Source organism: Schistocerca gregaria, chromosome 2, assembly GCF_023897955.1.
Source record: "Schistocerca gregaria isolate iqSchGreg1 chromosome 2, iqSchGreg1.2, whole genome shotgun sequence".
Lineage (NCBI taxonomy): Eukaryota > Metazoa > Arthropoda > Insecta > Orthoptera > Acrididae > Schistocerca > Schistocerca gregaria.
In genome coordinates, this window is record NC_064921.1 from 393,386,195 (window position 1) to 393,401,384 (window position 15,190).

The following is a 15,190-nucleotide window of genomic DNA, read 5'->3' on the forward strand; positions in this document are numbered from 1 at the left end:
ATTATCACCCACCCCCACAGCCTATGCTCTGGAGACCTAAATCTTTTTCTGCCTGAGAGATCCAGACTGATGTCCGATACATGAGCCACTGTGCCCACTACAAATTTATGTTCCTTACTATTCACTTTGCGTAGCAAGCATCATTCTGTCTCTGCATACACTTGTGCAGTCTCGTGTTCTATTGGGATTGCTGTCCAATGGATGAGAGACTCCCGTTCCCATGCAAGAACCAATTATTCGGACATTGCTTGTCCCATGTTTTTTTCCAGTCATTATGTGCCTTATGTTGCACCTTCCCACATTTTATAATATTTCAGCTGATGACATTACTTTCTGATGTGGCCCCTAAGCCCACATCTATAACGCTACCCCTCAGACAAGAAAACACCACAATCACCCTGCCTCCATGTGGCAATGCTGATTTCCTTCAGTTCTGTGTTTATTGCAGACCATTTCCTCCAATCATTTTTGGAATTCAGCAGCAGACTTCACGTTGGCAATAAAAGCAGATACGTCCTAAGTTGCTTCCCCAAAAATATAAGGTTAGCTGCTACAGGATCAACTGAAGGTGGCTCCACTCAACACAGTTTTGGTCTCCCCTGGATCATAACATACTTGTCCACCAGTGGTTTCCTATCCCTAACTCTCCTATGCAATGGCTCATTGTTTGGCTCTTGTTCTGTTGTTGTCTCCAAAAATGTGGCTATTTGCTCCTTCAGGGCTTCCACTGTGTCATTCAAGGTCAGTGCCTGCATGTCTGCCATTATGCAAGAAAAACAGGGAAACAGTACACCCAATACACAAATAAGAACAAAACTGCACTTAATCTTTGCACCTTACCTTAGCCCAATAGGACTGTGCCCTGCTGTGTCTCGACATCTCACTGGCTGCAGGCAAACCACCCTAGTATTTCCACGGAACAAAGCCAGATCCATAGGTTCTTGAGGGCTTACAAGTGGCACTTTTAACGTACTGTGGAGATCTGTATGACTCAACTTGGCCTCTACAAAAGACACAAGAAGAAGGGCAACAAATATCTCACTAGATGCAGTGAACTGCAATCCATAGCCGTTGACCTTACAGCAGAGTTGCGCAGACAATGTTAACAGCTGCTACTGCTGCTGTAGATGTGTGGGTGTTGCACCAGGCCTAGTTGTCTCAACCGCTGGCATCCACTTGCTGACACCAGATATAGGGTATTGGTCTAAACTCCTACAGTTATCAGGATTGTGCTGAGCAGTGTGAGATGATAACTGCTTACTTGAAGAGTGTCGAGAAAACATTCCTTACAGTGACATATCTATTATTCAGAAATTCAGAGGCGTCTTCCCAGAGCTCTGGTAGCTCAGTTGGACTGATAGTATGTAGACCCTGTCAGCAGTGGCAGGTGGTACTGCTGCGTAGTAGACGGCTCGTGTGACAGCTGTTATGTCACACCCAGTTGGTGCTCCTGGTGTCGTAACCTGCAAGGCACACAGCACAGCACAGTGGGACAGCAGCCATGTGAGCTGATCTTCGAAGTGCTCTCGTCAGTCAAAGACATGCATCCAGGAGACTTGTCCTACACCCTAGCCTGAAATACTTGTTGCCATACAAAGTTCAACTCACAACTTCCAGCTATGAGGCAGGCAACAGCATCAGTGTTGGTTGCAGTAATTGGGGTGAGCAGCAACAGTGGCTCCACCTCACAGTGGTGGATGGTGACAAACAGCTCCTTTGCCTTACTGGTCAAGCCACCAGTGGGCCAGCAGGCTGATGGCGATTTCTGTAACTCATCAGTGATGACCCAGGAACTGGTGTATAGTGGCAGAATCTTTTCAGTGAAACTTGCGGATTCATAGTTTATCATGGATGATTAGGCACGCAGAGTGTCAACTGACACGTCACCCCCCTCCACAGGACAGCTGCAGCTGAGATCATTGATTAAGAAAGGTGTAGTATTTACGCTGGCACTTCATGTGCACTTCGCTGTAGCAACTAAAGTCATGTGTACTGGTTCTGTCATTTGCTCAGATCGTTTGAACACAACACTAATGTAATGTGAGATTGCCCTAATCACTCCCCACACCCAACAGTTTTCTACAAAGAGCCGCTACGGATTTAGGATGTAATAAGAAAGATGTGTTGGAATGAAAGAATTAAAACTTTCATTCTGTAGCATCATTTACAGTATATTTTCTCAGTACTCAAATGTTATTCTTTGTGTAATTGAAATTCATCGCAGTCTGGTTGTGGAAATATTTTTTGAAGTGTATATATACATATAGTGGTGTGATAAATTCTGGCACTACTTCTATATCTTTAGAAAGGTTCAAGCCTAACGCTTTACCAAACAAAATCTCATTCTAGTGTATGAACTAACTTTAACAGATTTTGGCGCATATATATCTGTGTGTGTGTGTGTGTGTGTGTGTGTGTGTGTGTGTGTGTGTGTGTGTGTGTGCATGTGTGCGTGTGTGCGCGCTTGTGTCTGTATATGTATAGGTGTGTGTGTGTGTGTGTGTGTGTGTGTGTGTGTGTGTGTGTGCGCAACCGCCGGTTGCGAAAGCTCGAAATTTTGCGTGTGTGTTTTTTTATTGTGCCTATCTACTGGCGCTTTTCCACTTGGTAAGTCTTGGAATCTTTGTTTTTAATATAATTTACCCATGTGGAATGTTTCTTTCTATATATATATATATATATATATATATATATATATATATATATATATATACTCCGCAAGCCACCTGACGGTGTGTGGCGGAGGGTACCCTGATTACCTCTATCGGTTCTCCCTTCTATTCCAGTCTCGTATTGTACGTGGAAAGAAGGATTGTCGGTATGCTTCTGTGTGGGCTCTAATCTCTCTGATTTTATCCTCATGGTCTCTTCGCGAGATATATGTAGGAGGGAGCAATATACTGCTTGACTCTTCGGTGAAGGTATGTTCTCGAAACTTCAACAAAAGCCCGTACCGAGCTACTGAGCGTCTCTCCTGCAGAGTCTTCCACTGGAGTTTATCTATCATCTCCGTAACGCTTTCGCAATTACTAAATGATCCTGTAACGAAGCGCGCTGCTCTCCGTTGGATCTTCTCTATCTCTTCTATCAACCCTACCTGGTGCGGATCCCACACTGCTGAGCAGTATTCAAGCATTGGGCGAACAAGCGTACTGTAACCTACTTCCTTTGTTGTCGGATTGCATTTCCTTAGGATTCTTCCAATGAATCTCAGTCTGGCATTTGCTTTACCGACGATCAACTTTATATGATCATTCCATTTTAAATTACTCCTAATGCGTACTCCCAGATAATTTATGGAATTAACTGCTTCCAGTTGCTGACCTGCTATTTTGTAGCTAAATGATAAGGGACCTATCTTTCTATGTATTCGCATCACATTACACTTCGCTACATTGAGATTCAATTGCCATTCCGTGCACCATGCGTCAATTCGCTGCAGATCCTCCTGCATTTCAGTACAATTTTCCATTGTTGCAACCTCTCGATACACCACAGCATCATCTGCAAAAAGCCTCAGTGAACTTCCGATGTCATCCACCAGGTCATTTATGTATATTGTGAATAGCAACGGTCCTATGACACTCCCCTGCGGCACACCTGAAATCACTCTTACTTCGGAAGACTTCTCTCCATTGAGAATGACGTGCTGCGTTCTGTTATCTAGGAACTCCTCAATCCAATCACACAATTGATCTGATAGTCCGTATGCTCTTACTTTGTTCATTAAACGACTATGGGGAACTGTGTCAAACGCCTTGCGGAAGTCAAGAAACACGGCATCTACCTGTGAACCCGTGTCTAAGGCCCTCTGAGTCTCGTGGACGAATAGCGCGAGCTGGGTTTCACACGATCGTCTTTTTCGAAACCCATGCTGATTCCTACAGAGTAGATTTCTAGTCTCCAGAAAAGACATTATACTCGAACATAATACGTGTTCCAAAATTCTACAACTGATCGACGTTAGAGATATAGGTCTATAGTTCTGCACATCTGTTCGACGTCCCTTCTTGAGAACGGGGATGACCTGTGCCCTTTTCCAATCCTTTGGAACGCTTCGCTCTTCTAGAGACCTACGGTACACCGCTGCAAGAAGGGGGGCAAGTTCCTTCGCGTACTCTGTGTAAAATCGACCTGGTATCCCATCAGGACCAGCGGCCTTTCCTCTTTTGAGCGATTTTAATTGTTTCTCTATCCCTCTGTCGTCTACTTCGATATCTACCATTTTGTCAACTGTGCGACAATCTAGAGAAGGAAGCACAGTGCAGTCTTCCTCTGTGAAACAGCTTTGGAAGAAGACATTTAGTAATTCGGCCTTTAGTCTGTCATCCTCTGTTTCAGTACCATTTTGGTCACAGAGTGTCTGGACATTTTGTTTTGATCCACCTACCGCTTTGACATAGGACCAAAATTTCTTAGGATTTTCTGCCAAGTCAGTACATAGAACGTTACTTTCGAATTCATTGAAAGCCTCTCGCATAGCCCTCCTCACACTACATTTCGCTTCGCGTAATTTTTGTTTGTCTGCAAGGCTTTGGCTATGTTTATGTTTGCTGTGAAGTTCCCTTTGCTTCCGCAGCAGTTTTCTAACTCGGTTGTTGTACCACGGTGGCTCTTTTCCATCTCTTACGATCTTGCTTGGCACATACTCATCTAACGCATATTGTACCATGGTTTTGAACTTTGTCCACTGATCCTCAACACTATCTGCACTTGAGACAAAACTTTTGTGTTGAGCCGTCAGGTACTCTGTAATCTGCTTTTTGTCACTTTTGCTAAACAGAAAAATCTTCCTACCTTTTTTAATATTTCTATTTACGGCTGAAATCATCGACGCAGTAACCGCTTTATGATCGCTGATTCCCTGTTCTGCATTAACTGATTCAAATAGTTCGGGTCTGTTTGTCACCAGAAGGTCTAATATATTATCGCCACGAGTCGGTTTTCTGTTTAACTGCTCAAGGTAGTTTTCAGATAAAGCACTTAAAAATATTTCACTGGATTCTTTGTCCCTGCCACCCGTTATGAATGTTTGAGTCTCCCAGTCTATATCCGGCAAATTAAAATCTCCACCCAGAACTATAACATGGTGGGGAAATCTACTCGAAATATTTTCCAAATTATTCTTCAGGTGCTGAGCCACAACAGCTGCTGAGCCCGGGGGCCTATAGAGACATCCAATTACCATGTCTGAGCCTGCTTTAACCGTGACCTTCACCCAAATCATTTCACAATTCGAATCTCCGTCAATTTCCTTCGATACTATTGCACTTCTTATCGCTATAAACACGCCTCCCCCTTCACTGTCCAGCCTATCTGTGCGGTATACATTCCAATCAGAGTTTAGGATTTCATTACTGTTTACGTCTGGTTTCAGCCAACTTTCTGTTCCTAGTACTATATGGGCGTTGTGACCGTTTATTAATGAGAGCAGTTCTGGGACCTTTCTATAGACGCTTCTGCAGTTTACTATTAGCACATTAATATTGTTATTCCTTGTTGCATTTTGCCTACTCCTGCTTTGCCGCGTCTCAGGAGGCGTCTTGTCGGGCCTAGGGAGGGAATTCTCTAACCTAAAAAAACCCCATGTGCACTCCACACGTACTCCGCTACCCTCGTAGCCGCTTCCGGCGTGTAGTGCACACCTGACCTATTCAGGGGGACCCTACATTTCTCCACCCGATAGCGGAGGTCGAGAAATTTGCACCCCAGCTCTCCGCAGAATCGTCTGAGCCTCTGGTTTAAGCCTTCCACTCGGCTCCAAACCAGAGGACCGCGATCGGTTCTCGGAACGATACTACAAATAGTTAGCTCTGATTCCACCCCGCGAGCGAGGCTTTCCACCTTCACCAACTCCGCCAACCGCCTGTACGAACTGAGGATGACCTCTGAACCCAGACGGCAAGAGTCATTGGTGCCGACATCAGCAACAATTTGCAGTCGGGTGCACCCACTGCTCTCTATCGCCGCCGGTAGGGCCTCCTCCACATCTCGGATGAGACCCCCCGGCAAGCAGACAGAGTGAACACTGGCCTTCTTCCCCGACCTTTCCGCTATTTCCCTAAGGGGCTCCATCACCCGCCTAACGTTGGAGCTCCCAATAACTAATAAACCCCTCCCCCCGTGTGCCTGCTCGGACCTTGCTGAAGGAGCAGCCACATGTCCACTCACAGGCAGAGCGGGCGATGCCACACGGCCAGCCTCCACATTGACCCTCTGCCTCGTGCGCCGCGAACGCCGCTGAACCCGCCACTCCCCTTGGGGAGAGGGTGGCCCAACCGCGCCCGGTACCCGCGAAGATGTCTCGACAGCAGGGACAGTGGGTGAAGCATCTAACACCTGGGGTGCACCATGCGACGCACCAGACTCCCCACTGCCGCTACACTCCGAGGCAGCAGCCTGAAGACAGCTGACCGCGGCCATCAACACGCTCAGCTGTTCGCGAAGAGTGGCCAGCTCCTCCTGCGTCCGTACACAGCAGCCACACATCCTAGCCATCCTAAGAAATCAATTTACTATAGAGTGTTAATCAGCTTTTACCTAGACTGCTAATTCACTAAAGGCGGTTGATTATTGACTAAACTGTGATTGCTAACCACTTCTTGTAGAAACAAGGAAAATAGCACTACCTGTCTCTGGACGGTATTGAAAACAAACACTAGCACTACGAGCACTATGGCTGACTAAAGGGACTCTCTGACTGTATTCGAAACACACACGAGATCTATGGAACACTTAATAGCACTCTACTATTAAAGCTTCCTAAAAGCAAAAACACGCAGAAGAAGAAGTGACAAGTAAGAAAAATACAGATAGTACTTAAATTAAGGTAGCTCGCTGCACAGCAGACGTGAAGCAGACGGCGGTTAGGGCGACACTGACACTACTGGCACTATGGCTGACTAAAGGGACTCTCTCTGACTGTATTCAAAACAAACACGAGATCTATGGAACACTTAATAGCACTCTACTATTAAAGCTTCCTAAAAGCAAAAACACGCAGAAGAAGAAGTGACAAGTAAGAAAAATACAGATAATACTTAAATTAAGGTAGCTCGCTGCACAGCAGACGTGAAGCAGACGGCGGTTAGGGCGACACTGACACTACTGGCACTATGGCTGACTAAAGGGACTCTTTTATATATATATATAAAAGAAACAAAGATTCCAAGACTTACCAAGTGAGAAATTGCCGGTAGACAGGCACAATAAATAAAACACAATCAATCACACAAAATTTCTAGCTTTCACAGCCAATGGTTGCTTCTTCAGGAAAGAGGGAAGGAGAGGGAAAGACGAAAGGATGTAGGTTTTAAGGGAGAGGGTAAGGAGTCATTCCAATCCCGGGAGCGGAAAGACTTACTTTAGGGGGGAAAAAAGGGCAGGTGTACACTAGCACACACATACACATATCCATCTGCACATACACACACAAGCAGACATTTGTAAAGGCAGAGAGTTCGGGCAGAGATGTCAGTCGAGGCGGAAGTACAGAGGCAAAGAAGTTGTTGAAAGACAGGTGAGGTATGAGCGGCGGCAACTTGAAATTAGCGGAGGTTGAGGCCTGGGGGATATCGAGAAGAGAGGATATACTGAAGGGCAAGTTTCCATCTTCGGAGTTCGGGTAGGTGTTGGTGGGAAGTATCCAGATAACCCGGACGGTGTAACACTGTGCCAAGATGTGCTGGCCGTGCACCAAGGCATGTTTAGCCACAGGGTGATCCTCATTACCAACAAACACTGTCTGCCTGTGTCCATTCATGCGAATGGACAGTTTGTTGCTGGTCATTCCCACATAGAAAGCGTCACAGTGTAGGCAGGTCAGTTGGTAAATCACGTTGGTGCTTTCACACGTGGCTCTGCCTTTGGTCGTGTACACCTTCCAGGTTACAGGACTGGAGTAGGTGGTGGTGTGAGGGTGCATAGGACAGGTTTTACACTGGGGGCAGTTACAAGGGTAGGAGCCAGAGGGTAGGGAAGGTGGTTTGTCTGCTTGTGTGTGTATGTGTGGATGGATATGTGTGTGTGTGTGCGCGCGCGAGTGTACACCTGTCCTTTTTTCCCCCTAAGGTAAGTCTTTCCGCTCCCGGGATTGGAATGACTCATTACCCTCTCCCTTAAATCCCACATCCTTTCATCTTTCCCTCTCCTTCCCTCTTTCCTGAAGAAGCAACCGTTGGTTGCGAAAGCTAGAAATTTTGTGTGTGTGTTTGTGTGTTATTTTATTGTGCCTGTCTACCGGCGCTTTCCCGCTTGGTAAGTCTTTGGAATCTTTGTGTATTCTCGCTCCCCCTCTCTCTCCCCTCCCCCACCCCACCCCCACCCCCTTCCTTTAAACTTTATTCTCATTCTTGTAAGCTTCACAGAAGGAATCTTAGTGTAGAAGTAATGCCTGGTGAGAAAGTATGTGATGGACAATGGTTTAGTCATAACTTAAGCTTAGTTACAGATAGCACTTACTACAGAAGTTTCAGTTTTTTTCAGGATTTTGCAAAAGTTTGTATAGAATATTACTGTCATTTAAAGAAAATGTTGATGTTGTAGTTCCTTGTATAACAGAAATTTTTGTAAGCTTTTAATTTTTTTTAGTACTTTGCTATGGGATATCACCAGTCAAGATGGAATTACAACGACCAAGACGATGTAAGAAATGTTGATGCCAAATTTGATGAATACAACCTACCAATGGATGTGATGTGGTTGGATATAGAGCACACTGATAACAAAAAGTAAGTTATTATAAAAATTATTATTTGAAATTGAATTTCAATCTTTACATTTTAAGTGAAAGCAAAGTGGCTGGCAAGATACCATATTTGCTGGACTAGATGATGACCCTGAATGTAGTATGAACCCCCACTTTATTTTTTTAAAGACTCTCAGAGAAAATTGTATGTTTAATAGATTCTGTTCTGATGAATAAGCCTTTTGTTGATATAAAATTTATGTCTAAAAGAGTTAACATTATAACTATTGTAAATTTGTGCCATTTATTGTCTACATTTTGATAATACAAAGAGAAATAAAATAAACAAAGGAAATGGTTTCCCTTAATTTTTATCTTCACTTCCTTTTTTGTTTGCAGATGGTAGTCTGTTGTATACTGTTTCTAACCACCACCACCACCACCACCACCATTGATATCATTATTTTCATTTTTAAGCCTACTGGTGTTTCTTCGTTCCTGACACTCCTCCCATAATATATCATCTTGTGAACCATCCATGGCATTGGATATGTAGCACTTTTTGTGAATCCCCTCGTAATAGATTCACTTCAGATTCTGCCATAGGCAGTAAGGATCCTTTGGCCAAGCGTAAATATTTAGGGTTTCTTTAAATGTCCGCTGCAGTTTAGGCATGGTATCCTTGAAGAAACCACTCACTACAAAGCTGTCACAGGTGAGCCTCAATAGGTCTGTTCACATCATCATCCATTATTTGAAGTTGTGATGTGATGTTGCCAGGAATTCTTACCAGATCTGTGTTGTTCTTTGCTATCAGATACTTAACTTCCTGGTTGAGTTGTCCTCTCAAAGAACAAGCACCATTCTCCTTGCGCTAAGCAAAGAGTGTAGTATTCTGGTCCAAACAACTTTCAACCAATCTAGCATCAGGTCACTTATCAACATTCCATTTTGTTTGCGTCTTAAAATATCAAAAATATCTGCGAGTAGGTTTCCTTTCATTATCGAAGACTGGCTAATGGGGGCAGCTTCCTTCACCTTGGTAGTGTGCCAGCATTACTGTTATCTGGCTTTTTCATTGCCAGAACTTCTTATACAAACTCTTTTAATCCCCTTCACATCAACAGTACTCTTTGACATCACATCAAAATAGACAGACATCTGCTCATGGCTTACCATATGACTTAGCAAATAGTCATGCCGTTTCTTTCAAATGATTGTATGACACTGTATGCAAGTAGTTTTTGCCATATGCTGTGGGGAATCACTGAGCAAGCATTGTTCTGTGAATTGAAGTAAACCCTGTCCATCCTCAAGCACCAACCAGTACTTGCTTTGAATTCTGGAACATATGCAGTTGGAAAATGCTTTCTTGCTTTTAGTGCCTTTATTGGGATAATTTCTCAAGTAATTGGAAAGCCTTCACTGCATGTACTGAGCAACCTGCTGCTCCATTTCGCGAGACCTTTCCTACTTGCAAGTAGAGGTGGCCTTTTTAATATGTTTATCAAATGCCACCTTCAAACATTCACTTCTTTGACAAATTATCTTCCTGCTCCAAAGTTGTATGTGACCTCTGCTTCATAAATCACCATTAACTTAAAATTAACATAATATCGTCTGCATAAACCATTTGGGAACTGTTTTGGGCTCGGAGGTCTGTGCTTCTCAACTCAGTCACAGTTGTAGTTGGTATCGATTATCGATTGCTACTATTTACAGTTCTTACAGTGCTGACAATATAAGCAAGTTTAGTGACAACAATGCATGTGTTTCCAGCTCCCTACAGCTGAAATGTCAGAAATTGTACAACTTCAGATTAATACTGTAGCTGACCTTGCACATCAGAAATACTGTAGAGCAGTGGCAGCTTTAGAACTGTCATTAAAACTAAAGTTTTATTTATCAGTTGCTCTGTGTCAACATATTTTTGTTAACATTAGTTTGTCTCCTGGGCTAAAGTCTAGATTGAGACCACTGCCAGTTGTGGCAGTGCGTGTCCAACACATCTGGCGAAGTGTCAGCTGCATGTAGCTAATGGGGCAATAGATTCACATTGCATATTTCGCATCTATGTTGATTTTAGAATGTGACAATATTTTTCAGAATAAATCGGCATATGACCTCACTTTCCAAAGCTCCATACTGCCTTACCATTTGGTACAAACTACAATTTGAAAAGTCTAGAGTCTTCGCTCCTGCGTTGTTATATTGGGATACCATTATAAAGGAAGTTTGTAAGATTAGAATAAACCGCAGCAATTTTAATAGACCAGGGGTACACATTGAGTAGGAAATATCGAGCAAAAACAAAGGTTCAAATGTGGTGCTGACTAATCTAGCCACTTGATATCACTCCATCCTACAGTGGGCCAGAGCTACAATGAGCTGCCAGACTCAGCTTTCCATGCATGTGTCACTGCAGCTCTCTTTGGAAAGTTCCAGATGCTGTTATCACATCTATAAGAAAGACACCACCGTAGCCCCGGCAAGTGCTACTACTTGTATATAGGCATATGTTGGCTAAAAATGTTGTGTGACAGTTTGTAGTGAGTTGTCATATTCCTGCCTATCTGAAGATTATTTGCAGAAAAATAATTTGGTGGTTCCTTCACATATACTTTTTACACAATGATTGTGATGGTAAAATTAGATATTCAAGTCTATACAGATATATGTATGGTTGTATGTATATATTTATGTATGTTTTTATGTAATGTATGTATACTCCCAAAATTTTAAGAGTAATCCTATGTCCGACTCTGTCTTCCTTGTAATGTCTCCCACTACAGTTTGCTGAGCATTCCTCTGATAGTGTCATAGCAGGTAGACAGATCCGACTCTTCTCAGAATCTTCAGTGTTGTTTGTATTGATCCAACTTAACAATAATGATGACCATAATGTTATTTGGCTTACAGTGGATACAATAACTTTGATATGACACTGTTTTGGCAGTTGGTGTGTCAATGTCTGCTTATTTCTTCGTGTATTATCTCAATCCAAACTTTTCCATTGGAGAAAAATCTGAAGTGAACCCTGGAAATTAATTGGAGACATTTCCACCAATGTTGAGCCTGTTAACTTGTTTAGAATTCCTGACTAATAAGGGCTCTAGGTGATGAAGGTGCCAATGTGAATGCACTGTGCAATTCTCCCTTCAGCCTCACAACAGGTGGTATAATACTATATGCCAACAGAACAAATAGTCCTTTTCCGGAGAAAATAATGTGTAACACTATAATACAGAGAATTGTGCATATAGTACACACATCATAAACATGCCTGCTTCCCACAACTGTCGTTCAATGTTACTTTTGTGTCATCTCGTCACTGTAGAGCTGTACTGTGGGAAGCAAGGAGAGGATGTTGTTTGGAGGCCAGTATCCTCTTCTATAACACAAACTGCATTCATATATTAACTGGGTTCCTTACTCATATGGATAGAAAGTTAATTATATCAACATAGTCCAAGTGTTGTAGTACAAGCTCTCTGTAATAGACCACATTAGCCTCACTGCTGGTGAAGTTCAAGTCTGCTCTGAACACTACTCTGGTCACTACATGTTGCCTGCGACTGGCTGTGAATGCAAGTGACTGGGCTGCAACTGATGTCTCGGTGACTCACTGGATGACAGATTGGGCCCTATGGTCCGCTGCTAAAATACTGGTGGCTGAGAGGACATTGGTGGTGTATTTCATGTGAGTCTGTCTTTGGCCTCTATCCATCTTCTCGCAACCTCTTTGCTGCCTGGTATGCTGGCACCAGCTTAAAACCAGCACTGTTACATCTTTTACAGGCTTTGACTGTGATGTGTCACTGATGAGTATGGAAATCAGACTATTAGTTCTTTTCCTAAGAATTTTCTAGTTGTTAGGAAGAACATAGTAAAAATGGGATAACAATGAAGCTAGGACCTTTCTGTACCAAGTTCATTAAGTGGTTTGTTGAATGGATTTACAGTCACCAGCCTATGTAGACAAAGAAATTGTCAAGTTTCAGAAAAGCAGAAGTAAATTTGGCCTACTTTCTGCTGTTCCCTAACATAACTTCACAAATAAATATAACTTTTCAGGGTATGGTTCTGAGAAAGATACAGGAATCTTTCAGCTGCTACACCCACATACATACGTAGTTTTGATCTAGGAAGCCCATGATTTTTTTAATTCTCACTATGTGCTAAAAAAAAATGCCCAGGAGGGACTTCTGTGTTTGTATTTTGTGTACTTAAATATCCAAATAGTGTAATACAGGCATTTAAATGTGTTAAGACACTTTGTTTTTACCTTTCTCTTAATAAATAATCCATAAAAAGCCAAAGGTAGGGTGTGATAACTCTATATTGTCATTCAGTATTTTTACGCAACCCTACTTCAGTGTTAGTGAGCCACATAAGCAACTTTCTTTTAACAGTACTTTGTACTTCACTGAATTTCATCTATAACTTAAAGAATTTTATCTTTGCTTTACTCAAGACTTAAATTTGCAAAACCTCATTGTTTATATATGACAAGTTTGACTTTTTTAAGCAGAACTTATTTTTTCACTTTTACTGTACCTATTACCACAAAGAGAGTAAGAATATTAAAATCATTAAATTTTTATGGCAACAGCTACTTCAGTACTAAATCAAAATTTCACTTCATCACTTCTACTACATAAGTCTCACAGTACTTTTACTAGCACTTTAAAAGTTTGTGTGCAGCAATTATATACAGACAACATCTAACACCAAGAAAGAACCCTATGTAGGTGAATGATTAGGAATAAAATAACAGGGTGAAACAATTTTTATGCTTTTCTCAATAATTATTCAAAAACAATTAATTTGAAATAATGGCTAATGCTTCTACAACTCTAATTATAAAGTTTGTAACTTGTTGGCTGTCATCATTGGGTGTGCGGATAGTAGTGGCGGCTACAGTACCCATGGTATGGTGTACAAGTTTCTTGAAGTACGGACTGATTAATTATTATTCTTGTCATTTTAGCATCCATAACATAGTCCAATGACCTGTACTAAGGTCGCAATAATGCAGCAGTTGTCAGCCGAGACTATTGTGCAACAATTTCCAGGCAAGGAGGCATCCCCTGCTACTTCTGAGTGTTGCCTCTTTCACTGCTGTCTACAGACTGTGTTCTCTCATTCCTTCGCACTCTACAGGTAGTGCACCAAAAACCCAGGCCACCTTTTGTGCTTCCCACAGTAACTTCTGTACAGTACAAAGCACTCCATCTTTTACATAACACATATCCTACACATTCTCCCTAAGCATGTACCATTGTATACACTGACAACGTGCAAGAACATTTTCATTTCTTTAGTCCATGACAAAATATTATTTAGTAAATTATACATTTCACATATTTCTTTACGTAAGTTACAAACATACATTAGCAAATCATTTTAACATCACATATATCACACTTTCCATATAGTCTTTGCATGTAAAAAAATTTTTATAAGCAAGATGACTGGCTGAATAATAGTGTTATAACACGTCCTCTCATCGTGGAGCCTAAGTGATCTGCCTTTCCTTTCTAACCTATCCCAACTTTTCCCTATCCTCTGTTTGAGGGTGTAACAAATAATTCATAAATCTGGGGTAGTGTCACATTCTTTTATATTTGTCTCTGAGAAGTACTAATTTTTTTTCCATCTGTGGCACATAATAGCCAGCAACTCTGTTTCATAGTTTCATACATCTGACCACTTCATATTCTGTAAACTATTTGTGCTGGTGTTAGTATATCCAAAATACACTCTTGAGCAGTTGAATTACACAGACCTGCCTGGTAGAGTGAAACATACTTGCCCAACGATGGCAGAAATGCACCATGCAGTGGGCTGCCCAAGAGATTAAAGGTGTTTGGGAGCCACACTGATTCAAGACCACTCAACTGCTGCCAATGTCTCATGGAGGTAGTCTGAGCTGGATCTGAGGTTCTCCCATCTTGCTCAGTGGCACTCCATATGTACTCAGTGGGACTGAAGTCAGGTGGCCTGGATTCTGTACTACATGTGGAGTATTCCACAAACTATACAGCAACAGTTTGGTAGCATTTGGGTATATTGTCTTTTTAAAGGTGCAGGTCACCTTTATGGTGCTGTAGGTCAACTAATGGATGCCACATAACTGGACAGTAGATTCCTGTATTGTATGCCTGCAGAAGATGCTGCAAGGTATATCGCGGACCTATTCCCATCTTCTGCATAAAGATATTCCATGATAGAATACCTCCACCACATGTACATGTGGTTTATGTTGTTTTGGTGCTCTACCATCATTGTGTACCAGTATGTACCAAAACTCATGAGTCCAAGTGACCTCTTTCCATGAAAGGAGTGTTCAGTACGAATGATCCCATGCCCATACATTTCTCAATGCCCTATGAAATGTGGTGAGCTGACATAGGGGGGTGAAGGTGGTGCCGTTTGTACCACACTGTGAGGAGACTGCTCACTTGTTGGTGTGGGTGAGCGAAGAAATATTGAAGAAGAAGA

General features: G+C 42.3%; 1 protein-coding gene across 1 annotated transcript in view; it reads left to right on the forward strand.

Annotated features, from left to right (window-relative positions):
• The window catches only part of LOC126321978 (neutral alpha-glucosidase AB), a 106,811-nt gene that overhangs the window by 41,276 nt on the left and 50,345 nt on the right, over positions 1–15,190 (forward strand). The window contains exon 8 of the mRNA XM_049994244.1: positions 8,590–8,729. Within this exon, the coding sequence (XP_049850201.1) occupies positions 8,590–8,729 (140 nt within the window). The remainder of the gene's footprint in view (positions 1–8,589; positions 8,730–15,190) is intronic.